This window comes from Eumetopias jubatus, unplaced genomic scaffold (genome assembly GCF_037043125.1).
Source record: "Eumetopias jubatus isolate StellerSeaLion01/CBP00866 unplaced genomic scaffold, mEumJub1_p1.0 scaffold_13, whole genome shotgun sequence".
Taxonomy (NCBI): Eukaryota; Metazoa; Chordata; class Mammalia; order Carnivora; family Otariidae; genus Eumetopias; species Eumetopias jubatus.
In genome coordinates, this window is record NW_028274819.1 from 88,063,156 (window position 1) to 88,088,781 (window position 25,626).

At 50.8% G+C, this 25,626-nt stretch overlaps 1 protein-coding gene across 1 annotated transcript; it reads right to left on the reverse strand.

The window, feature by feature from the left end:
• Positions 1-87: 87 nt before the first annotated feature.
• Positions 88-23,390, reverse strand: ADAMTS15 (ADAM metallopeptidase with thrombospondin type 1 motif 15). Its single transcript, XM_028120763.2, has 8 exons — positions 22,434-23,390; positions 10,912-11,044; positions 10,251-10,418; positions 9,733-10,016; positions 4,387-4,564; positions 3,200-3,381; positions 2,919-3,094; positions 88-862 (listed from the first exon to the last, which is right to left on the reverse strand). Exons 1-8 carry the CDS (start codon positions 23,388-23,390, stop codon positions 88-90), a joined length of 2,853 nt encoding a protein of 950 aa, XP_027976564.2.
• Between the last annotated feature and the right edge of the window lie 2,236 nt (positions 23,391-25,626).

Genomic DNA, 25,626 nt, shown 5'->3' on the forward strand with positions numbered 1-25,626 from the left:
TGCCCTCTACCCACGGCCCTCCAGCTGGCCAGAACCCTGGCAGCACCAATGGGGCAGAGAGTGAGGAGGAGAAAAAGACGGTCCTATTCAGCACCGCCTCAAGATGCAGAAGTCCAGCTCCTGGGGCTTCCGGCGCAGGTTACATTGGTCCCGAGCTAGCAGCCGCCCTCCGGGGCCCAAACACTTGAGTGGACGCCTCTTAAACCCCCGGCCGCAGCTCTTGGAGCAAGGCGACCAGGCGCCGAGCTCCCAGGTCGGGCAGGGCTCCCCACAGGCTCTTGTCTCCACTGGCCGATGGGCTGCACTGCAGGCGGATGCCGCACGTGGCCCGGGGGGCCCGCGACAGTCGACCGCCCGCTTCTGCAGGCCACTGCCACAGCTCACAGAGCAAGGTCCCCAGCTGCCTGCCACCCAGCGCGCAGGGAGCCTGTCGTCCTGCTGTTCCACTTGATTGGAGAGGCTGAGGACGCTGTTGTGGTGCACAGAGGAGCCCCGGGGGTCCTTGGGGTGGGAGGCCTTGTCTTCCCAAGGCTCTTTGGGCAGATAGAAGGAGTAGCGGACCCGGGGTGGCGTCATCTTGCCCACAGAGAGGACCTCCACGGTCAGTGGCTCCAGGATGGGCCGGGAAGCCTGCAGGCTCTCCACCGCCGTCCCCGTGCCACTGTAGCGCAGGAGGCTGCCCTTCACCACCAGGTCCCGCTCCACGGCCGACACCACGAAGTGCCCGTTGAGCAGGTACTTGCCTTGGCTGTTCTTCAGGGCCAGGTAGTTGTCATCTCCAATCAGCCCCTTGTAGCCACGCTGGCGGATGTCAATGCTCGAGGCGCCCACGGGGATGGCCACCACAAAATTGTAGCCGTGCCTGGGGTGGGAAAGGGGATTGTGCCTTAGACAGATGCCTGGACATAAGGTCCTTGTTCCCCACCGAAGTCACAGCTGATTCCCCTTTCACAAACCCAGTGGCAGGTCACCAAGATGGCAGGGAGGGTACAGAGACTATCCAGATGGCTTCAACCACCCCAAGGGAGGTCAGGGGGACACACAAACTGAAAGGCGGTATGAGAGTGTCACCACATCATCTAGAGCTACATACCCTGGCTGTATCGCCCTGCGATCTTTTTTCTTCAGTATATTTATATTGTGGTGAATTCTTTTTAAAAAAGAAAAAAACATTTATTTATTTATTTGAGAGAGAGAGAGAGCAAGGGCGGGGGCAGGGGCAGAGGGAGAGAGAGAGAATCTCAAGCAGACTCCCCACTGAGTTCAGAGTCCCAACGCGGGGCTCGATCTCATGACCCTGAGATCATGAGATCATGATCTGAGCCGAAACCAAGAGTCGAATGCTCAACCGACTGTGCCACCCAGTGCCTCTATACCATGGTGAATTCTAAGGCAAAGTAAAGCCAAGGTTTTGGAGCCAGATCCATCCCTACCACTGACTCAGCTATTGGCCTTGGATAATTCACTTAGCTTCTCAGTTGCCTCACCTGGAAAATGGAGATCATAATCACACATACCTCATTAAAGCACATAAAGCCTATGGCATAGTACCTGCCACCCAGTAAGCACTTAATATATATTAACTGTGAGAAGGATGAGGAGAAGGGGCAAAAACAATAAGTCTACCATCCCTGAGTCCAAAGCTGGGGCCAGACACCCCATTAAGATACACTGGCCCTGAAGTCGGGCACCCAGATCAAGCCTTGGACACCAACTCCCTGGTGGCTCAAGCAAATCAGTCTCTCTGGGTTCCAGTGTCCTCGCCTATACAACGAGGGGGTCAAAGTAGATGATTTCTAAGTCTCCTTCCAGCTCCACTAGTCTATGAAAGGAGCACCTGCCATTTAGCCAGTGAAGCAAGTCTGGGAGTGTTTACCTTTAATTCTCCACTTGGCCTCCCTCTCAGATCCCTGCGAACGCCATCCACCTGCAGTGCCCCCAGTTCCCAGAAAAGTTGCCCAGCTAGAGGCCCAGCAGAGAGTGTTGCGTCCAGAGGGGGCAGCCAAGACTCCTGGACGGCCATCTAGGCCTTGAACTCCCAAGTTTTCAGAGCCCACCATATCCCTGCTCAACTGAGACCTCGGGGGCTCTGCTTCCCCCAGCTTCTTCCAGAGCATGGGTCAGGACTTTCCAAGGAGCACATTCCCCCTGAAAATAAAAGGGAATATGCTGGACTTCAGAAAGCCAGGAGCCCCGGGCTCTGGAGGTGGGAATCAGAGAGGCCTAGTGACACTTCTTCAGCTGACCCTGCACACATCTCCCAGGAAGGGGGAATCCCTTGGTCCTAGCCTCCTGCTCTGCTGTTTATTGCCATTCTCACCTCAATCTCATCCCTGAGGACAGAGCCTCAGCCTCAGTGAGACGGGGAGGCTGTCACATCTGTTTCCAGGCATGTTTTGTTTTGTGATTATCATCATGAACATTTAGTGAGCATTTATTATGCACCAAGTACAACACTAAGCTTTTTACTTGGATTAACACCCTTATTCTTCACAACAGCACGACAGGAAATATATTCATGTCATACCCACGTATAAGTGAGCAAATCCAGAATTCCAAAGATTGTGTCACATGCTCAAGGTCATCCAGAAAATGGGGAACTGAGATTTAAACATGGGTGAGTCTTACTCTAGAACTCTAGATAGACCCTAATGACTCTCTGCCATCTCCCTCACTAGCCTCTCCTCTTCAGGGGTGGATTCTGCAAGCATTCATCTCTACTGGATGGATGGATGGATGGATGGATGGATGGATGGATGGATGGATGAAGAAATGAATGAATATCACACTCGCAGAAGAGTCCAAGTGGCCTCTACAGTAAGGGCACTGCCCGTTTATCCCAGTCTGACCCAAGCTTTCACCGCCTGGGGTCAGCTCCACTCAGCCCTCCTCCCCCTGCTCCAGGACCCAGAACTCACATGGGCTTGGTGAAGAGGCCTGTCACCTTCTTACAGCTCTTATTGTCGCCCCCACACACCCCACACTTGTCGAATTTCTTCTTGGAGCCCAGGTTCCCATCACAGCCAGCCTTGATGCACTTGCCTTGGACACAGACCGAGGTGGAGTCAGGAGTGCATGGTGTGCCATCCACCACCTGCAGTGCCCCCCACAGGGGAGAAAAGGAGAGAGGGGCAGCTCAGCCAGATGCATCCCCAAAGACTTTCTCTCTGCTTTGGTCTCCTGCCCCACGCTCACTCACCTTGGGTGCCAACACATAGAAGTAGCCGGTGCCATTGGCTCGGCAGATGAGCTTGCACTTGTCCCGGGGAGAAACGCCGGAGTACTTGGGCACCCATGCCACGGCGAGGGTGAGCCGGTTGGTGCTATGGTTAAAGCCATTGAAAGCCTCACACTGCTCCTCCCGGAAGCTCTTGCCTGAAGCTGAGGAGGGAGGAAGCACAGGCAGGAAGCTAAAGGGAAGGGCGGTGCGGGTAGACCCCTCCCCAGGATGCTCAGCCACCTGTGGCTCTCAGCAGCTCTTACCCTCAGCCAAGTTATCCTCATCACTGACGCCACCCCATCTCAAAGAACTAAAGTAGGCTAGGACCAAAGGATGCAGGTCACAGAGGATCATGCATCCCCCAGGCACTGTGCCACCTTCCACAGTAATCTGGCCTTTGATTTCCTCTATAACAGGTATCCCGGACAGTTTTGGGCTATCAAACCCTTCGGCAGTCTTTTGAAACTATTTTCAGAATGTTATTAAGTTGGATAAAATAAATTACATAGGTTACAAACAATACCAATTATATGATACACAACTATCAGTATATATTGAAACATATTTGTGATATTTGCGCTTCCTTGTTAACCCGTTACATAACAAGATTCAGTAATGAGTCTAATAACCACTGTCATTTTCAAGTAGTGATGACAATAAATGGCATTCTGAGAAACCCCAACAACTGAACAGCCATATGAAAATATCCACGATTTCTACTGGGGACAGAGTCATGCATACTGCTAGTAGTGTTATAGTTTGTTGCCTGATTAAAAGAAATAATAAATTTTAGATAGAGTAGTAAAAAAAAAATATTTAAATTTCTAACTGAAGGAAATAAAAAAAGGCTAGTAAAAATAGAGATGTAATTTCCTTCCCACCCAATTTCATGGACCCTGGATAAAGAATTCCTGTTTATGAAGATGGGCTTGTAAGCTCTTAACTAAAGGGCCATCTGGTGTGTCATACCCTTGGGTCACTTAGCATCCCAGCCTAAGCATCAAGAAGAAAACACTCCTGCCCAAGGGGAGTGGGCAAAGAAGTGATGCCAAGAGGAATCTGCTCCTCGGCACTTCCAGACTTCGCCCTAGGGGAGAGAAATCTTGACTGTGTAATTTGCAGCCAAAAAGTAGGGGGGGCAGGGGGAGGGGCCCTCCCCTCCTCACCTGAGCTGGGGCAGGGCTCCAGGTTGCAGGATCGGTATTTCACTCTCACTCCCTCGCAGTACTTGCCCCCGTTGGCAGGGGTGGGGTTGCGGCACTGCCTCCGGGACAGCTGCACACCCCCACCGCAGGTGCGCGAGCAGGCGCCATAGGGCTCCCATTTGGCCCAGGAGCCGTCCACCTATGAGAAAGAGTCCGTCTTACTCCTGCAGAGGTTGGGATGCACATCCACACCCTGACCCTGCAGAAGAGTTACACGGGTACAGCCTCCATGATTCCATCCCACCGGAAGGAAATCCACTGTGTATCCCAAGGGAAAAATGACAAGCAAATGGTCAGCGTACACAACGCCCACATAACACTTCAACCTGGTAATTAGCAAATGCCAACTACACCCAGTTATAAATGCGGTTGCTCAGAAGAGAGACCTCTTTGGGCTCTGGGGTCAGGTGGCCAAATTCTATCATCACGTCTGCCCTCACCATATGGGTGGTCTTGAGCAAGTAGTAAAACCTCTTTAAACTTCAAGCGCTTCATCTGCAAAAATGGGGCCAATAATACTCAGGTGTGAGATCAGACAGAAGTTTAAATGATGCAACGTGTATGAAAATTCCTAGCACTGTGCTTGCCACCGAACAAGAGTTCAAAGTTTCTCCTTACCTATTGTTAGTGTATTTACAAGAGTCTCTAAATCTATGGCAGAGGCAGTCCCCAGCCTTGCCAGGAAACCTTGTTGCCATAGACATCTGAATATTTTTATTTGTAAATGTTCCATAATTCCGACTTCTCTCCAACCCAGACTGAACCAGATCTTAGGCTCAATCAGCGGCTGAATTTGAGAAATTTTCACCATAAGAGGTTCTAATGTTTGTGCTCAGAGGAGACGAGGATAGGAAACTACAAAGCAATCCCAAAACTCTATTTGGCTTTGAGGTGAATTAGGCAGTGTTGTTTCATTTTTTAAGAGGGTGGAGAAGGGATAGAAAATGTATCCTCCTCATTATGTTTTTCTTAGGATGCCAGTAAAGCAAATTTTCATCCCCTGAACGCACATCAGTCAGGCAACGGAGGAAGCAGCCCAGTTGTACAAGCCTGGGATTAAAATGCTGTCATCCATCATCCAAAGTGACTAACCCGCATGGAGCTAATCAGGAACTGGCTGCATGTCATCTACATACTTTAACTTATGCCCACATGCAGCATAGTTATTCTATCTGCCCTTCTGTCCTATAGGTCTTGCTTCACTGTGTCACCATGTCTCTCCTCCTATGAAAGAAACACTTGCCAATAGCCCTGCTTCTTCCTCCAATAATGCCCCACCTCATTCCAGCCTTCCATTTCCTAAGAGGGTCTACATTTGCTCCTTGTACCTCCTCCCTCCTCAGTACCTTGCAATATGGGCTTGGTCCCCATCACATCAGAGAAGCTCTCTCTCAAAGAGATGACCATCCATAAACTGAAAGAGTCTAAGCTTAGACCTTGTAGTCTCCAGTTTTTCTTCAGTTCTTAACATTGTCTCTGTGGCTTCTGAGATGATGCTGTGTGGTTGTGGTTGTTGTTGTTGTTACTATTGTTTTTAGCCTGGTATCATTTTTTCCTACCTGTTCCTACAGAAAACATTCAACCCCCAGAAAACACTCCTGCCCTGCCATGTGCCATTCATTCACCAAATGTTTGTTGAATTCTTACTAATGGCTGGCGCCATGTGCAGCAAATCCCTGCCCTCGAAGTGACTGCATCCCAGCAGAAAAAACTAAAAATAAGTCTGTGCATACAGAATGTCAGGAGGGGCTAAATGCAGGTGGGAGAGAGGGACGGAGGGAGGGCCTTGGTGAGGTGGGCTGCTCTATATTACAGGGGGTCACAGAGGCTTCACTGCAGAGGTGACAGCAGGGCAAAGGCCTGAAGGGAGTATGGGAGGGACTCGTGCAGATATGAGGAAAGAACTCTAGGCCGAGGGAGCAATGCCAAGACCCTGAGGAGGGAGGGGCCTGGAGTACTCCAGCATCACAAGAGCAAGAGAAGCAGGAAATGAAGGCAGAGATAGGGCTCACCATCCTGAGCATGGAAGAGAGCCCCTGAAGGGTTCTGAGCATGTGGCATGACCTAACCTACTTTTAAAGGATCCTTCTGGCTGCTATGGTAGGAACAATCTGTGAGGAGCAAGACCAGCAACAAGGAGATCAGTTAGGGTGCAAGACCAATAATCCAAGGTAGCTTGGCACAGGGTGATCGAAGATAAGGTAGTAAAAAAAAAAAAAAAAAAAAAAAAGACTCAATTCTGGCTCTATTTTGAAGATAGAGTCAACAGAAATTACTGAAATAACGGATGGATGTGAGAGAAAAAAGGGTTGGCACGAGCAATGGGAGGATGGAGTTGCCAAAGCAGGTTCAGGACAGATGATCAGGAGCTTGGTCTTACAGATGTTATGTTTAGGATGCTTATCGGTTATCCACATGGACGTATCAAGATTCAGTGAGGCATGCCAGTCTGTAGTTCAGGACAGAGGTCTGGGCTGGGGATACAAATCTGGGGGACTTCAACGTATAAACGTAAATGGTACTTAAAGCCTTTGGTCTAGATCACCTAAGAGGTCAGTGTGGATAGTGACAAGGGCTAAGGACAGAGCTAGAATGCCTAACATTGGAAAAGCAAGAGTGTGAGGAAGACCCGGTGAAGGGGACCAGAAGGGGCAGCCAGTAAGGGAAGAGGGAAACCAAGACACAGTGGAGCCTGTGTTCCCAAGGGAGATGGTAATCAGCTGTGTCAAATGCTGCTAACAGGTCAGGCAATATGAGGAATGATAATCAATCACTGACTTCAGCAGTGTAGAGGCCATTTGGCGACCTTAGTGAGAGTTATTTTTAGAGGGAGAGTAGGACTGAAAGCCAGACTGGAATGGGCTCCAGAGAAAAAATGGCAAGACGCGAACTGGAGAGAGGAATTTCATACCACTCTTTCCAGGAACTTTGTGGGAAGGGGAGTCGGAGAGATACACTGTGATTTATGGAGAGGAAGTAGGATTAGGAGAAGTTTTGTTTAAGGTGGGAGGAATTACAGCAAGTTTGTATCCTGATAGGAATGATCCCACTCAAGAGAGGGGAAATCTGACACTGCAGAAGAGAGATGGAAGAATTAAAGGAGCGCTTTCCTTGAATAGAGGGGACAGTATCCTAAGTGCAAAGCACAGCGCCGGGCCTCCGATGAGCGCGTGGACAGCTCATTCATCGCAAAGGAAGAAAGGCAGATATTACAGGCACCGAAGCAGGGCGGACGGCGGATATGGCGGTGGGAGTTGGTGGAAGTTCTCTTCTGATTACTTGATTGCTTCTTTTTTCTTAATGAGATAGAAATAAAGGTCACTGGCAAAAGTGGAAATGAGGAGAAAGAGTCGGTAATGGAGGAGAGAGGCGAAGGTGTGACATGATCGTGTAGGACGCTGGGAGGGCGGGCCCACCTACATTGTCAGGTTATTAGTTCAAACTGAGACCGCTGAGCACAGTTCCATGTCTTTCTCCAGCCACACTCACCCACAGTGGCACAGTTGAACACATGGGAGCTGGATTCCACCAGGGCAGTGCCTTATCCAAGCGAGTATAGCTGAGAGAGGCAGGAACATGGGAGCCATGAGTGTACACGAAGGAGTGATTTTAACAATGGTCCATGGAATCTCAAGAAGAAGGTTGATGAGGGCATGAGAAGAGCAAGTGGGACCGAAGAATTGTTGGAGTCCAAAATTTAGAGGGCTGGACAACAGGGCCTTGGTGATCAGAGTGTGATTCTTGCAACGGAGATCCTGGGAGGCCAGGGAGGCTGCATGATGAGGAAGATAAGGTTTGTGCTTTGACATCTGCCGATCAGGGCAGTGTCCTCCGTGAAGGGCCAGGGTGGTGAAGGGATTGTCCAGAGAAGAGACTGAGGACATAATGGATTTTGCTGCTGACAGACTGTCTTTCTATATGCTTCTCAGATCACATTTCCTATATCCAATAACCTCTTGGGCAACATCTTTATCCACTAGACTCATCTTCCCAAGAGAAGGAGCTGACCACGGTTGGCCTGTCCTCAGGACCTTCTACTTTAAACCCACAGCCTGATGGTCAAGGCAACCGCAGACTAGCCCTAAACCATGCCCCCAAGATCTTTCCCATAGAGTCCTTGCCCATCCAGCCCTCCAGCTTGCCCCACCTCCCTAACTTTGCTCCATCTCTGCCTGATGAGAGAGCCTATTCATCCCTCAAGGCTCTCTCCAAATCTGACCTCCTCACCAAAGTTTGTTCAGACCTCTCTAATCATCATTAATCTCCCATCCCTTGGTCTCCCATGACACGTTTTCACACTTCAGTCTTAACACAGAACACACACGTCTCTGTGTCTCGGACCATAGTAACATTTCTAGTTTCCCCACTAGACTGCGAGCCCACTGAGAGACAGCCCAGGTTTTATTTCTTTTGCTGACTACCACAGTACCTCACACAGTCCCCTAAATACAGTGGGCTGGTGCCCAATAAATGGCTAATGGTTTAATTAAATACAGGTTTCCAAAACACAGAAAAGGATTTTACATAATTGTGTACCAAACCCAGCTCAGGGCAGCCGATGCATCCATGTACGTAAAACCCCCAGTCCAGCCCCTCTGCAGCCGCGGCAGGGGTGGGAAAGGGATCATCCTCACCAGGATCAAGGGAGAGGATGGATGTCTTATTCCTGTCTGACAAAGTCCCAATCCCTTTGCGACCCCAACCCCAGACCTGCAGAGTTTATTATATTCAGAGAACATGTGGGGTTTGGGATTTGTTCTGATTCAACTGTTATTCCTTTTTACCAGGAAAAAAATAACTTTTGCTCTATTATGTTTCAGCTCCAAAAAACAATCTTGACAAAAAGCAAAGCTGGGTTCGGGATGCAGCAAATTACTGCAGCTTTGCCCAGGGATCTGCTTCCTTTCAGCTCTGAGGCTGGCTCACCTCTGGCCCAGAGCTCCCTGGAAACAAAACACACTCAGAAATAGCTGATAAGGGGAGGCTGGAAGGAGCCAACAAGTGAGGGATGTCGAATAGCTAGTGTTGGGCTTTGGGTCCAGAGCTCCTCCCCAGGTAGGATGAGGCCCAGAGCCGAGGGCTAGGCCTCCTGGCACCCCGTGCGAGACTTCTCTCACATGTCTAAGGAAGGCTTCAGCAAGTTCTCTGACGTACCGTATGTCTTGTCTCCAGTCTCAGAGTCAAGACGGGGAGAGGACCACAGACAGGGAAACAGAGGCAAAGCGCTGCAAACCCGTTGCTCCTGGAGGCCTCCGAGTCTGCCCCCTGCCTCCCAGCAGCCCCGCTGCGCAGTTCCCACACACTCACCCTGTACTTATTGAGGTTATGTCTCTCCACACAGGTCCCCTTGAGGCAGAACTTGCCCTCGCCGCAGCTGGTGCCGTCTGCCCAGGGGAAGTGGCGGGTCTGGCACACCATCTGCCCCTTCGCCTTGCCGGTGCACCACAGCTTGGTGCAGTACTGCATGTAGGGACAGGGCTTCGAGCCCACGCCAAAGGCCAGCTCACACTGCTGGCTCAGGGTGTAGCTGGCCCCTGGCAGGTCCTCAGGCAGGGAGATGGGCTTGCTGGGTGGGTCCAGGAGGCAGTCGCCTGCAGGGAGCCAAGGGCATTCGTGAGAGAGGAGTTGAGAAAGGTGGGACGTGGCTGGCCCAGAGTCTAAATGGTAGGGAGACAATGAAGCAAGGTCCAGTGGAATGGACCCCCTTGAGAGCCCGACTCTTTGGGGTCATGCATGCCTTAGACAACAGAAGACAGGCCCAGAGAGGTGGTGAGCACTCTCTCCAGGGACAGCACCCAAACCCCTCCTCTGTCCCCCTGGCTTACCGTGCCCGCTGTCCAGGAAGTCGGTGATGATAGCAGCACTGCAGGCTGACCAGGGGTTGGCACGGTCAATCTGGATGAGTGTTGGAGACATCATGTGGTTGGCTCGGAGTTTCCCAAACACCTCCTCACACACTTTCACGTTGTCATGGGGCATGTTGAACACGTGGCCTATGGGGTGAGGCAAGAGGACTCAGAAGGCGGAAGGATGTGGGCTCTGCACTTTTAAAAGGACGGGGGATCAGCCGGGAAAGCTGGAGAGCCTATGTCCGCAATTTTCAGGCTGGTCATTTTGACCTAGTGATAGACTGCTTTGCAAATGTCAAGATGGTGTTCTTGGGTCCTCGGTCCTGCCCATCAGGCTGTGGGCTCAGTGAGGACAGCAGGGTATCTAAAATCGTCTCCGCTTAGTGCCTAATTGATGAGATATTCTGACTGCTGAGTCAGACAATATCGCTGGCCAAATGGGCTGGGGTAATCGGAAAAAATAAGACAAAGCCATTGCTAAGGCAGACTCTGACCCTAAGAAGGACTCCCTAAGGCTTTAGGACATGAGGAAGCAAAGACAAATGTCTACCCCCTGCCCAAAGCACCCAGGACAAACCCAGAAAAGCCCCAGAAGGGAGTCCTCCCCCTTCCACCCAAGAACCCCCTCTAGCCTTACCCAGTTCATGGGCAGTGGTGAAGGCTGATGGAAGCCCATCATCCTCGATCACAGAACAACTTCTCTTGGGGTCACACATAGTGCCCACATCAGCCATGCCCAGTGTGTCACAGGTGGTGGCCCCACACAGGTCCTGCCGAGGTGGGGAGGGGGAAGCAGAAGCCAGCCAGAAATTAGTGACAGGTACAGAAGGGACCTGATGGGAAGAAAAGGCATCCTATGGGATGTTCCAGCTCATCCCCGCTCCCTGTCCAACCAAGCCCAGCACCTTCCTAGCCAGGTCCTTTCTCCCAAGGGGTTGCAGGGCTATTCATGGAATCAACACAGGCTGAGGGAGGAGGCTTCAGGAAGAAAGCCCTGTGGCTCTCTAAGAAGATTCTACCCAAATCCTACTCAGGGAGATCCTGTAAGGAGGTATAGAATTAAACCACAAGGCCATTGCTTTATATAGAGACAGATTTCCAAACCAGAAAACGGTGAGTTCCACAGCTGGGCGAGGTTCTGGTCAGGGCTAACTGAGGCAGGTGGGGGCGGAAGGCCAGTGTGTTCCTCATCCGGAGTCAGCCCTGAGCCGCCTCAGTCCTTGCTGAGCGATTGCCTTTGGACAACCATGAATTAAGCTCAGATTCTCAGCCAAAGGGTCACGGGCCAAGGACCCGCCCAAACCAGAGATTTGGCTTCCTTGGGCTGGGAGGGAGCAGACTGAGGTGGATACGAGCTGCTATCCGGACACAGCTCAACTGGCTGCAGAAGCTCAAGGGGACCCCTGACTCAGTGGCTGCTAGGAAGAAAAAAGAAATGGATCACCGCCTAAGATAGTCGCTCCTTTTGTACTAAAACTTGCAGCGGACGCTAGGACTTCCTGCAACAACCCTATTGGGAAGCACTTCCGGGGATGTGGAAGGGCAAAATGGGGTACCGGGGGCGGATATCTCAATGAATTTATTGAGCATCATGGGCCAGCAATGCACCTACATACCTTAAGAGCCCAGAAGTTGGAAATAGGATAAGATACTTATCACTTAAAAGAGAAGACCCTGTTGAATCAGTGATACCGGGATTGTCTTCATTACATCCTTGCCTTTCTTTGTAGTTAACAAGAAACTACTCTAGGTATCATCATCCCCAGCAGCATTAGGAGGCAGATATGTTATTATACCTATTTGTCAAAGGTGAAAACAGAGGCTCATGCTCATAGTTAATCATGGTGATGATTTATTAAATGCTGACATCGTGTGTGCACTTCACACGCATGACCATATTTCATCCTCGCAACAGCCCACCGGAAGAATGACAGCTATTAGCACCTTGCGCAGACAAGGAAGCTGAAGCTTAGAGAGGTCCATGTCACGCAGCAGAAACATACACTGGGGTCTGCACGATTGGATATCATCAGCGCTCTTTCCACCACGTCAAAGCTGATTGCTCAGCAACTCCTAAGTTAACTCTCCGGAGAAAAAGCTGTGTGTGTTCTCCATGGGAGCCAAGGTGTCCGCATAAACACACCCAGAACTGTTCTCAATTTTCGTTCTCTTTAGGGCTATGTGCACGTGCGTGTGCAGGCACATGCTGACCTGGGGGGAAAGGTGGGCAGCAGAGTTAGTGGGGCCAGGGGGCATAGGAGGAAAGTGGTCAGAGTACAGAAAATCAGCAAAATTTAATCCAGAGCACTCAGAAGTTTACCACCTGAGCAGTCAAACTTGGCTTCCCACGGTCAGGTGATAGTCACACCTCCTAATGAGTTAACAGTTTCTCTGGCCAAAGAACTGAGAGGGCGATCAGACTCCAGAGTACACGGGTCAACAATGAGTGATGCATGCCCAGCCTTGATCTGCTGTCCTGGGCTCACATGTGGCACGTCTGCCACTTCGAGGAACCCTTGGGGTGAACCTCAAATTCCCTCTCTTCCAAATACTCTTCCCTCTCCAAAGGCTCACCCTTCCAGAAAGTTCTCCTTCCCCTAGAGTTCTGAAACCTAGAAGAGTTTGGGAGGGGAAGTTCACCAGGCAAGCAGTTTAGGGACTATGACTGCTGAGGAACAGGACTGGGTCGCATGGAACAGCCTGTGAATGGAGGGAAAAGGGGGCAGGGGACCAAGAGGCAAGGAATGGCGGTTTGCATGGGGGCATGGGGCAGGGGGTGGGGGAACTGGGCCCATCTGTCCCTGGACACTACAGTATAGCATCCCCACTAAGGCAGGAGTCTCTGAAAACTCTTGCCTGGTGGTCACAGCCCATAAGGAGAACCTGTAGGACAGACACGACACTGCCCCAGGGCCACCATGCACACTCACTGCTGGCTTTGTGTAAGAGAACGGGCATGGGAGGAAGAACTAAGAAGGTTAGTTAGATTCTTGTCCTGGCCCCACCACGAAGTAGATGTGTGACTTTGGCAGGTCACTTCTCTCCTCGAGGCCTCAGTTTCCTCCTCCGAAAAAGGGCCAATTCTCAACTAGAACCCAGACTGGACCAGTGCCTTAATTAAGCCTCTGCTCCTGCCCTGATCCCAGGGTGCTCGGCCCCTTCTGGCCCTCTAGGTTATAAAAGGAACACACAGAATGATATACTTTAGAACGGAAAGAACCCTGATCTTGTCTACTAACCCATGACACTAACTCCCAGAAAAGAGAAGGTCACCCACGTGGACATGCAGAGTCCTAGCCACTGCCCTGCTCAGCAGAAATGGTGAGGCCAGACTGACAGCTCAGCCACTGGACCTCCGCTGCCCAGAAGCCCGCCTGTGACGCTGGAAGGTCCTTAAAGCCAAGAACCTCCTTCCTCTCTGGGAGGGTGGATTCTCTCTGGAGTGAAGACATGCAGCTGCAGGCCCTTCCTGGCCAGGAGCAACCTGTTCTTTCCATCAAGAAATCCCAGTTTCCCTGGATCAAATAAGAGGAACAAGGAAGGAGCCGGCAGATTTCCTGAGGGTCAGGGGGTAGCTGAAAGCAGCCAGCCTGCAGTAACCAGTGTCTTCATTGTGGGAAGATGCAGCTGTTTGGGGTCAGAGGCTCTGCCTGTCCCTCTTCCCCCAGTCAGGGACTTCAGTGAAGAATCGCTGGACCTGAGTTCTTTGAACGCCCACAGGCGAGTGCGCAGGGCTCAGAAGTGCCTCATTTGTGGCACTGAACGTCTCCACCCTTCTGGAATGAACTCAGATGCACTCAAATTGCTTTAACCTCTTCAGCTCAGGCACTTGTCTCCAGGAATAGAAACTCTTCGGGTTCCTTCTGCCTGGAGGGTGTAGGCACTTCCCACCCAACCCCTACCTACCTCACTATTCCTGGTAATTTGCCATTTCTCCTTGAAGCTGCGGCTGCTTTTCCAGATGACCCAAGAATCATCTTGGCCAAGAACCTAGCCCTCCCAGATTATTGTTTTCTAACTGTCCTTCTTCATAAAATAATTTAGGATTGGAGCCACAGTTTGAGAGAAAGCAAGCAGGCAAGCACCTTGCAGTGGCCCAATCCACATTTCCCACGCTCGCTCCCACCACACCCCACCAGGACTCCCCACAGACCTCCTTGTCACCTCCTCTCATTTACTGAGATGCTCATATTTTCCAGCAGTACGGAGGGTGGAGGACCCACAGAAATCAAGCACGTTAACTTTTTTTTTAATGTAGCAGAAGACACATGTTTTCATGTAGCCAACTTTCTACTCATGGAAGGGCAGGGCTCATTTTCAGGGCCACACTATAGCATCCGAGCATCACACTCACACAACCTCAGAGCCATCCTTTCATTCTGCAGATGGGGAAACTAAAGCTCGGTGGACTAAGATTGCTCACCCAAGGCCACATAGTTATTAACATGGGAACGGGACCCCATGCCTCTTGACACCAAGGCCAGCAATGGTCTTCAGTCTGAACCACAGCACACTAGTCAGGATACCATAATTACTGTTGAAAACCACCCCGCACTGGTATTAATACTGCACCTTTACTTGTTTCTCATCTGGATTTCTGTCATGCATCACCGTATTTCCTTGTCCAACCCCAAATCCACTGCTGTTTGTAATCCCCAAGCATGGGATGGTGATTCTGGGTGTCTGGGCAATGTGGCTAAGGATGCCTGGTGAAGAAGAGAATGCACCCCGGTCACGTCCATCAGCAGGTTCGGTTTCGCTAGAATATAAATTCCTCAAGGTGTACAAAATGGCATGACAGTGGGAGACTGAGACAACCAAGACAAGAATTACCTCAATGAGGAAGAAGAGAAATCTGAAGCTTGCCGGAAGACCAAGCTTTCTCCGGAAATCATCAGTTCAAGAGAGGGTACACACCTAACATGATGTTGATAGTGGACACTTACTGAGTTGCTACTATGAGCCAGACACTGTTCTAAGAGTCCTGTATTAGCTCATTGAATCTTCACAAAGGCTTTATGAGGGAGATGCCATTATTAGGCGCCATTTTACTGATGAGGCTCAGAGAAGGTAAAATACTAGCACAGGCTCAGTGAGCCCGACGTTAGACGGGAAGGGAGAGGCAGAGTGAAGTTTGAAATCCAGAAGTGCAGCCTCAGAGCTGAATGCTTCCCTTGCATTGGTCTTGCTTCTGGTACAGAAGCACCCCACGAATGAAGGGGCTAGGGAATCTCAAGATAACAAGACTGTCCACCCCTTACCCTGAGCCCCCAAAGCTCACATTGGCCACTGAGTGGGAAGAGACCTGGGAGAGGTCGGTGGAGAGGGAAATGGCAGGATTGAGAGCCAAGAGTGCTCTAGGCGCAGTGCCTGCACCCCCTTCCTGGTTGAGCAAGCTCTTGGTTCCTTGCCCCACACCTGCACTGACACACTGACCCCATCCCTGCTCTGCACCATGTCTGCTGGCTCCTCGCTGGGGCCTCTCCTTTCTCCAGGGCAAAAACTGATGGCAAAGAGCCAAGAACAAATGCCAGAAGAACCTAAGACTCCCTCTCCCAACCCTGCAGCCTGACAGCTACAAATGCTGGATTAATGATCCCTAGTAAGGGAGGTGAACTACCTAAGCACCCATAGCCACACACAGTCCTTTTGCTAACATCAGTGCCTTTTTCCCATGAATACATACTGAACAGCGGCAGCTGCATGCAGGGGCCCACTGGAGGGGCTACAAAGATACAAAAAGGTCTTGCTTAACGGAATTTACAAGTCAGTGGGGATGGCAAATGCTGGGGCCACGGTTTCCACACAAAAACAGACAAATATTAAGTATACTTGCAGGTGCAATGCGACAGATTGCTTTAAAACTAGGGCTATCCCAAATGTAAGTTCTGGCAAGGGACCTGTAGGTAATTATTCAACAACAACAAACACGTGCTGAGTGACCACGAAGGTAATGATGACAGTCGCTGCCATTAACTGGGTGCCTATTCTGGAACATTTGCTAACTTGTCCTTGATACTGCCTTTAAGTTCATTATCATTGTCATCATCATTATCCTTTTATCGATGAGGAAAGTGAAGTTCAAATGGCTGATTCGTTCAACGTCCATTGCTAAAAGTCAAGTGCCAAGACTGAAACTCAGCTCTGCCTGACTCCAAGCCTGTGTTCTTTCCACTGTGCCACACAACCAAGGATAGGCACCGAGGCAAGGTGTGGGGGTGGGGGGTATGCACCAAGAGTGACCCAAACATCTACCAAGAAGTTCAAAGGTAGGACAAGAGCAGGACCAAAGGAGGGGGAAAACCTCATTTGCCTTCATGATTCAACCAGTGTTGAAGAAGAAGAAAAAGATTCTGGTGCACATTCCTCCCAGTGTTTACAGCAGCATTATCTACAATAGCCAAATTATGGAAAGAGCCCAAATGCCCATTGACTGACGAATGGATAAAGAAGGTGTGGTATATACATATGGTGGAATATTACTCAACCATTAAAAGAATGAAATCTTGCCATTTGCAATGACATGGAGCTAGAGAGCGTTATTCTAAGTGAGATAGCTCAATCAGAGAAAGACAAATACCATATGATTCCACTCATCTGTGGAATTTGAGAAACAAAACAAATGATCATAGGGGAAAAAGAGAGAGAGGCAAACCGAGAAACAGACTCTTAACTATAGACAACAAACCGATGATTACCAGAGGAGAGGAGGATTAAGGAGTGCACTCATGGTGATGAGCACCCGGTGATGTATGGAAGTGTTGAATCACTAAATTGTACACCCAAGGGATGCTTGGGTGGCTCAGTCAGTTAAGCATCTGCCTTCAGCTCAGGTCATGATCCCAGGGTCCTGGGATCGAGTCCCACATCGGGCTCCCTGCTCAGCCTGCTTCTCCCTCTGCCTGCCACTCTCCCTGCTTGTGTTCCTTCTCTCTCTGACAAATAAATGAATAAAATGTAAAAATATATATATATATTGTACACTTAAAACTAATATTACACTGTATGTGAACTAACTGGAATTTAAATAAAAACTAAAAAAAAAAAGAAAGAGAGATTCTGGTACACATTCCTTCCTCCAAACTACCTCCCCCAACCTCCACCATCCTCCACCATTAATACAGGTTTTCTTATTTGGTATAAGTAAAAGAAGGAGGGAGAAGAGCAACCACCTTCCAAGTCAGGGGAGGAACTGTATTCCAACCCTTCCTCTCTCTTTCTCCTCCCACCCGTCTCCCTCCCAGAAGTAGTGTTGAGTTTCCATTCGGTGATAAAAATTTACAAACTCTTAAATACCGAAATTACAGATGCCCCTCTCTGCTAATATCGTCCAAGGCCTGACTTCAAAAAAGACCCTGACAAAATTACGATTCTCTTTATTGTATTAGGAGATATGTATAAAATACATATTATCATTTTATTAACCTTTTTTTATTGAACACTAAATTTCACTGCCATATGGCAAGTTGTTTATTATAGAAAGAACTGGCCTCTATTTCAAATGAGGTTCCAGAGTGCTGTTCCACTCTGCACAGTATAGGATACATGTATGCTCCACACACACACACACACACACACACACACACACACACACACACACACACACACACAAATGTAGTACAGCTCAAGACCAAAACAACAAGGTAAGGGCCAAGCTTGGGACTGAGAGGCAGAAAGGGTGAGGACATGAATGAAGGAAACAAAAGAGAGGAGAAAGATGACAAGGAGCCTGCCCTGGAGAATCTCAAAAGAGGAGAAAGAGAGCACAGGAAAAAACGGTGAGGGAAGGAGGGGACGAGGGAACGGCACACGGTGGTACTAAGCGCAACAGAATAAACAACATAAATGAAGGAATAAGCCGGCAGAAAAACCACAAACTGTAAATCCTACAAGACCAAGTCCGTTCAAAGGAGAAAATGTTACAAATAGCAAAACAGATGGTGGAATGGAGGAGAGAGGCTCCTGCAACACAGGAAACAAGCTTCCTTTCCCATCGCCACCAGCTCCCATCCCGGTGCCTTCTTGCCACCTGCCCCTCGTCCCTCCTCCCCCACCCCATCCCGGAAGGCTTCCCTGGCTCCGAAGCAAGGAGAATGCCTCCCACTGGACTTTGGACAGAGGGCCCATGTCTCCCTCATGGCACTTAACACACCCTAGTGTAACGAGCTATTTCCTTGTCAGGCTCCCTGATACTCGGTGAATTCCCGAAAGCCAGGAGCCACATCTTAATATCTGTACCTCCACAACCCAGGACGGTACCTGGAAATAACAGATGCTCAATAAGTATTTTTAAAATGTAGAACAAATTCATGAAACCAGGTCTACCACAAAGTTACCCAGATAGCAGAGGCATCAGAGGTAAAGAGAGAGAAGACAGCTCAGGCTTAGCTGGGACTCCTACTACGTCCCAGCACCAAATCCCGCTCCTGCTGCCAACGGCAACAAGAAGCCATAGAAACGTTTCTTCTCATAGAAATGAATGTCCACCCAGAAAGACTGGCTCTAATTCTCCACAGATCCTGGTTCCAGTCCCGTGCTGACCTCACCCTGCTGTTATGAGTCTGGAGACTGATTGCTTTGCAAAATCAGATGTGTGCTCCTTCTCCAGGAACATGAACTTACTCTGAATCTTTAAGTAAACTCCTCAAGTTGTCAAGATGCTTGTTGTCTGATCTTTTTCTTTTTTTCTCCTTTGCACACAGCAAAGCCTCCTCCCTGGGTCACGTCTTCCCAGTGTTTTGATTTCAACGCCCCACGCCCCTCCCTCTGCCTGCCAAGAGGACAGCAGTGTCTCCCCATAGCCTGGCCCAGCCTTGTTTAAACACACGACAACTCTGATGGTGGGCCGAAGGGGAAGCTCCGGTGCCTGCCAGTCCTGATACTCCTACGCCACCCCCCTTCAGGTACCCGGCACCTGGAACTCTCCAGAAGCTGCGCTCACCTCTTCCTCACAGGAGGAAATACGGGTCTGACCAAGCCCAACCCTTTCCCGCTTCCTCCCTGTGAAAACCACAGCTAGAGTACCATCAGTCAGAGTAACTAGCCATTTCTCAGAATTTTCTGGGGGGACCAAGGAATAGGTGACCCTAAGATGTCTGACAGTTCAAGATCCATTACAGACAAAAGGTGATTAACAAAATAAGCACATTTCTGAAAACTTCTCATCCAAACAAACTATATACAATTGACCCTTGAACAACATGAGGGTTAGGGGCACTGAACCCCATGCGGTCGAAAATCCACATACAACTTCTGACTCCCCAAAAACTTAAACTACAAATACTCTACTGTTGACCGGAAGCCTTACCGATAACAGTCGATGAACGCATATATTTTAAAGATTTTATTTATTTATTTGACAGATAGAGACATAGTGAGAGAGGGAACACAAGCAGGGGGAATGGGAGAGGGAGAAGCAGGCTTCCCGCGGAGCAGGGAGCCCGGTGCGGGGCTCGATCCCAGGACCCTGGGAACATGACCTGAGCCGAAGACAAGACGCCTAACGACTGAGCCACCCAGGCGCCCCAGATTAACACATATTTTGTATGCTGTATGTACTATATACTGTGTTCTTACAATAAAGTAAGCTAGAGAAAATAAAATGTTATTAAGAAAATCAAAAGAGAAAATACGTTTAGAGTACTGTACGGTATCAGAAAAAGTCCACATACAAGTGGACCCATGCAGTTCAACCTATGTTGTTCAAGGATCAATGTCATCTTCATAGAAATCAATATGTATATTTATATAGATATACATATTCCAATTTTAGTTTGAAAAAGCAGTGATTACACCAACACTACAATAATCAGGGAAGCTCATGTTTGAGTTAAAGGAGTATTACTAACCCTTACAAAGTACTACAGAAGTTCCTCTTGTGTTGGAGGACAGCAGGAGACTCCTGGTTCCCGGAGACCACATCTGCCTTGGTCTACAAAGAGCAGCTGCGTGCTCTGTTCTCATCACATACTGTACCTTCCCCAGGGCAGTTCAGGAATGAGTAGTTCCTAAGACCCTGAGAACGCAGCAGGCCCTAAAGTCTGCGACAGCAAGGAGACGAGAGAGAGATGTTCACTCTAAAGCACTAAGCACATACCTGGGTATCGGTCCTGCCAACACAGCCTCCCCACTTTCCGGCTTCGCCCTCTAGACGCCTAAGAGAAAGATAGCTTCTAAAAGTCGCATCTTGCACATCACTCCTTCTGACCCAAGTGCTCGTGCATCTTGTCCCCATCATGCACGGTTAACATAGCCCCTGGGTCTCGCACACACCACTGACAGACAGAAGTTGTCACGCTGCTTGATTGCTGCTTCTTCAAAAGGTGAATCCTTCTGGTGGTGTGGCCCATATTCCCAGCAGGAGTCCTCTTTCTAGGGCTGGTTCCAAAAGTCAGCCTAGCCACTAAGCGGCGGAGACTGAGGTCTGTTACTTTAGAAGCCGAGAGTGACCTCCACAGGGGCATCCCAGGTAGCAGATGGGCCAACAGCTGCTTTGCCCATTAAGATATCCTGTTCTTGGCCTTTGCTTTTTTTTCTCCCCCGGCAATCTGACTGCCGAGTTGGTCTGTGTGCAGAGGTGGAAGCCACCTCCTCTGCAGTTTCCCCATGACTCAAGCAGTGTGTGTAGGGGCAGTGGCAGCTCTACAGACCTCAGTTGGAAGAATGAGTGCAAGGAAACAGACTCAGGCCAAAGACCTCCCTAGAGAAACCAGGTGGTGGGAGGAGAAGGCTGGGAAAGGAGGAAGTTCAATTCCAGGAGGGGACAAGCGGTGCCAAATGGGTTAGTGTGGAAGACGTTAGCTCCAGCCCCATGTGTGCCAGCACAGCTCTGAGTGGCCTTTGGAAAGAGTGGGGAGTGAGAGCCCCACAGGCAACCAAGGATTCTAGGCCATCCCCAGAATGACGTGGTTATGATCATAACAAAACAAGAGCATGGCACAGATTCGAGCTGCAGCCCCTAAAATCAGAGGAACCAGGTCACTTGGATGCCCGTCTTCCTCCCAGTCCCATCCATGAATCTGAGAAATTACAGGAATCCAAAAACTTCACAGTACCCAATCACTCCAATATCTAGGAATGTAAATGTTCACAGACCCATAGCAAAAGGCAGAGCTGCTTCTGTGATCTGACCATCTTTCTAAGCCCCATACTCAGTATCTTTCCAATCCTGCACCTGGGGTCTCCGGATGCTCTTTACCAAGCTCACACCACTTGCACACCGCCAGGGACAGAAGCTGGAGTACTACCGTTAAGTGTGGTCATTGGAAGTTTCAGTGAGTCGGTGTTACGAGCAACCTTGCCTGTTCTGCTCCACAGCACACATCAGGGCAAACGGGTCACCCTGGACCAACAAGGAAATGGGAAAATTGAGAGATTTTCCCCAACTCAGCTCCAAGTGAAACTCCACTAGAAGAAACTCCAACTCCAGACAGGTGCTCTAACTAGATTGCCTGCTCTGAATGGACTGGAATCCCCTCAGGTAAAAGGCGGGCCAGCACAGGAGGGTACGGGAGAAGCAGCAACAAAGGACGGAATGCTCCCGGTACTTGAGTCTGTCCTTTCCATTTCAACCACAAAATATCCCAAATGATTCCCTCCATCCCAATCCAGGTTTTCCAGGCCCAGGACAGAGGATAACTGAACATGCCCAGAGGAAATGAAGCCAGGCTCTGAACTGGGATGCTTGCATCACTCTTCCAGTTTTACAAGAAGAGAAGAGAAGCCTGCGAAGAGATATCTGAAAGGATTTAGACGCCCGGGTTGAAAAGGGGCGGACCTTTCCCGACCCCTCCAACACCATCCTCAGAGCGCCTCCTATCTGCCGCGGAGACACACTGCGGCTCCGGGGCGGCAACTTCCTGGGTTCCGGCCCCTCGGCGCCTGATCGAGGAGGCGCTGATTGGCCACGCCGGGCCAACACCTTCTGAAGTAGCGGGCGCTCCTCCGGCCGCCCACGTGCATCCAGATGCACTAGAGCCGAAGCTCCACGGAGCTCAGGAACCGCCTGTCCCTGGAAGATCCAAAGTGGGAGTCGGAAGAGATCAACAGAATTTTAACCTGGGGTCACTTGTTTGGCACAAAGGGCATTTGGAGAGCTAAGGGCGGTGACCCTAAGAAAATGGGGCTATTGGGGTCCAAAGAGGTGACAGATCAACTCACCTGCCTGGTGAAGAGGATGGCCGTGTCCCAGTACTCTGGGTGTTTGTCACTCACTTTATTCAGCTTCTTCTGCCAGGCGCAGAAGTTGCGCAGCGTCAAGGCCGCGTTGCCCGTGACCTTGGGCCCTGTGTCGCGGTCTCCGAGAAGCAGCACCTTGACCACGACGATGTTGATGGGGTTGAGGATGCTAGGATGGCGGTAGAGTCGTGCCGCCGTGGCCAGCAGCGTCAGCAGATAATGCTCCAGGTCCGCGCCGTGGAACTTGACCATTGACTCGTCCGCCACCACCAGTGTCTCCACGTACCGCGGGATAGACACGAAGCGCTTGGCGCGCCCGGACCTCCGCTGACTGCGACTCTCTCCCAAGCCGGTCCCCCGCGGCTTGTAAGGGTCCAGCGCCCGCAGAATGGCGGGGTTCCAGCCTGAGGCCACCCCGCAGCGAGAGGTGGGATCTCCGGGAGGCCCGCCGGGGACGCCGCGGCGCTGGAGGAGGTGTGCGCCCTGGCTGTTGCGCTGTGCTGCCTGCGCGCTGGCGTTGGGGAGCGGACTAATGACATACTCGGCGCCTCTGTAGCCAAAAGCTCCGCGTAGACCTCCGCACAGGCTCATAGCGGCGAAAGAATCTGGCTCGGCGTTCACGTCCCCAGAGTAGAAGCAACGTCGCAAGTCTGGAGAGCTCCCGGTGAGTTCCGGGAGGCGGACGCCCAGATGCTCAGTGGCGAAGGCGGGCGCTAGGAACTGAGCATCCAGAGTCAGGTGTAGGTAAAAGTCCTCCTGAAATGCTGTGATCTGAAAAATGAGTCCCTGATCCCCGGAGTCTTCGGGACCCCTCCGGTAGTAGTGGCGGCCGTTGATGTCCGGGTCCAGTCGGATGGGGACCACCACCTCCTGATCTGGCTCTGACCCTCCAGCCGGTCCCCCGGCGAGAGCCAGGGTTAAGATACCCAGCAGAAGCATGGCGCCGGGCAGCGCACTGCCGCGGTCTCAGAAGGGCTCGGCCCGGCTTCCCGGCAGCCGGCGCGTCTCCTTGCAGCAGGCGCACGGGAACTACCAACGCTCCGGGGCAGTCCGTAGCTCCCAGAAAGCAGAGCAAAGGGAGGGAGACTCCTCCCAAAGCGGTGAGCGTGCACCGAGCAGCCCGCGCCTCCTACCTGTGCCTTTCCAAGCAAAGCGCGCCCTGGCAGCTTAAGTACAATCGCTGTCAAGTGCAAGGACGGAGATTTGCAGCCGAGAGCTAGAGGCAGGTTTCGGGCCGTTTCTTCGAACCGCTGCCACTCGCGGCGCCGCAAACCAGGCGCTGGGCGAGCCTATTAAAGGCCCCCTCCTCTTTGGACTGCCCAGTCAGCGCCCCTCCCTCTCTCCCCTTCCAGCCTCCCAAAGCTTGCAGCCCCGAGCCTCCAGGGGCCACCAGAGAACTCGGTCCCGCCTCCTGAACCGAGAGCCACTTGGCGGGGAGGGAGTGGCGTTGAGCTGAGGCAGGAGGCGTGGGCTGGCTAGAGAAACCAGCGCTTAGTGTCTCGGTTCGCATTTTGCCCAAGCTTTATGCCCCAGTGCCCCCACACATCAGTTACTCCTGCCCCGACCGACATCTGTCTGCTCCCTGGGTCCAAGCCTTTCTCTCAAAGCAGTCAGGGTCAGGAGTTGGGAATGAAGACTCCCCACTGACCCCCCTCTCCCAGGCCCTCCTCATCCACTCCCCCCCCCCCGCAACATCCCTGCTGTTTCTTCATTACAGTGTCCCCTAAAAGACCCGGAACCAAGAACTGTCCCTGTAAAATGTCCTGTCGTTAGAAGGGCAAATTCCCTGGAAGATGGAGAACGCTTCTCAAACCCAGGGCCCTGTAGGCCCACCGTCTGCCCTGGGGCAGTGGTGTGCTGAGTGGCTGGTACAGAGCGTTAAATTTTCGGGGATTTGGGCAGTCAGTCCCTCCCCATTCAGGGACATCACAACGGGAGCTTGAAACAGGTCCCAGTGGGAGTACTTACACCACCCAATGGGCAACTGCTATCACCCAGGGCTTGGGGAAGGAAAGACAACCATTGGAGCAGCACCAATGCCTGGAGAGCATGTGGAGAAAGTGGTTGTCCTCCTGCCGGGGAGGTGCTGCGGGACTGGTGGGCAACAGGGAAAACTACCAGTACTGCCTGCAACAGTTTCTCTCATCCAACCCTTGACCAGGTGTCATGTAGGGCACTGGAGGGGAAGGCGGAGTGTGGACAGGTGGGGACAAAACCATCAAGCCATGAATTCCCATCTAGTTCTGAGGAGCCCTGTTTCAGGCACTGGTCCCCAAGACACTCTGTACCTCTCCATAAAATCCACTTCTCTCTTCTGACACGGAAGAAATACAAGTAGAGGAAGGAAGGTTTTCCTAGTCTCTCCTAATAACCTAGAAAGTCTTCCCAGAACCAAAAGGCTCCACGCTGAGTTTGCAAGAACAGAGGACAGGACAGGGGCATATGCAATGATTTGAAGCACCAAGTGGGGTGGTGTGGAAGAAATTTGGAATTTTTTTAATGAATGGCTCTAGTGAACAACTCTATTATTATAGGAAAGAGAATGCTGTGACTGGTCTATCAATCAAGAGCACTTTTTGCCCATTATTTTCTCCCCATAAAGGACCCACTCTTCCAAGAGCCCCGTGGCAACTTGGAACAGGAAGACTGCTCAGCTACCCATAATTCTCCTGGGCCCCTCTTTAACTGAGATGCACAAGGCTGAAACTCATTACATGAGTGAGAAGGAGATGGGTGTTTATGCCTATAATTAAAGGAAAACTCCAACAAACCAAGGGCAATCATAAGTCACTTATTTAGGGCAAACAATTATTTTCCTACACCCAGCAGTTTTAATGATGGGTTATGAGGTTTCCAAAGATACTTTACTTTCACTGTGGTGGATGGGGTTTGGTAAGGACTGTGGCATGTCGGTCAAGATGGCAGGCTCATGGAGAGGAAGCCCTTCTCCACCTTGTGTCTTGCTTCTCCTTCCCCAGTCGTGGCCCAGCTGTTCTCACCACTGGGCCCAGAAACCTGCCGTGTGGACTTTCTCAAAGGCCCAGACACGCATTGAGCACTTACTCTGTGCTGAGCCCCACATAAAGAATTTTATGTGCATTATCTTATTTCATGCTTGTCTCTCCCCTCTTGGAGGATGTAATTCTGTGCAATCAATTCTGCCAGGGGTTCCTAA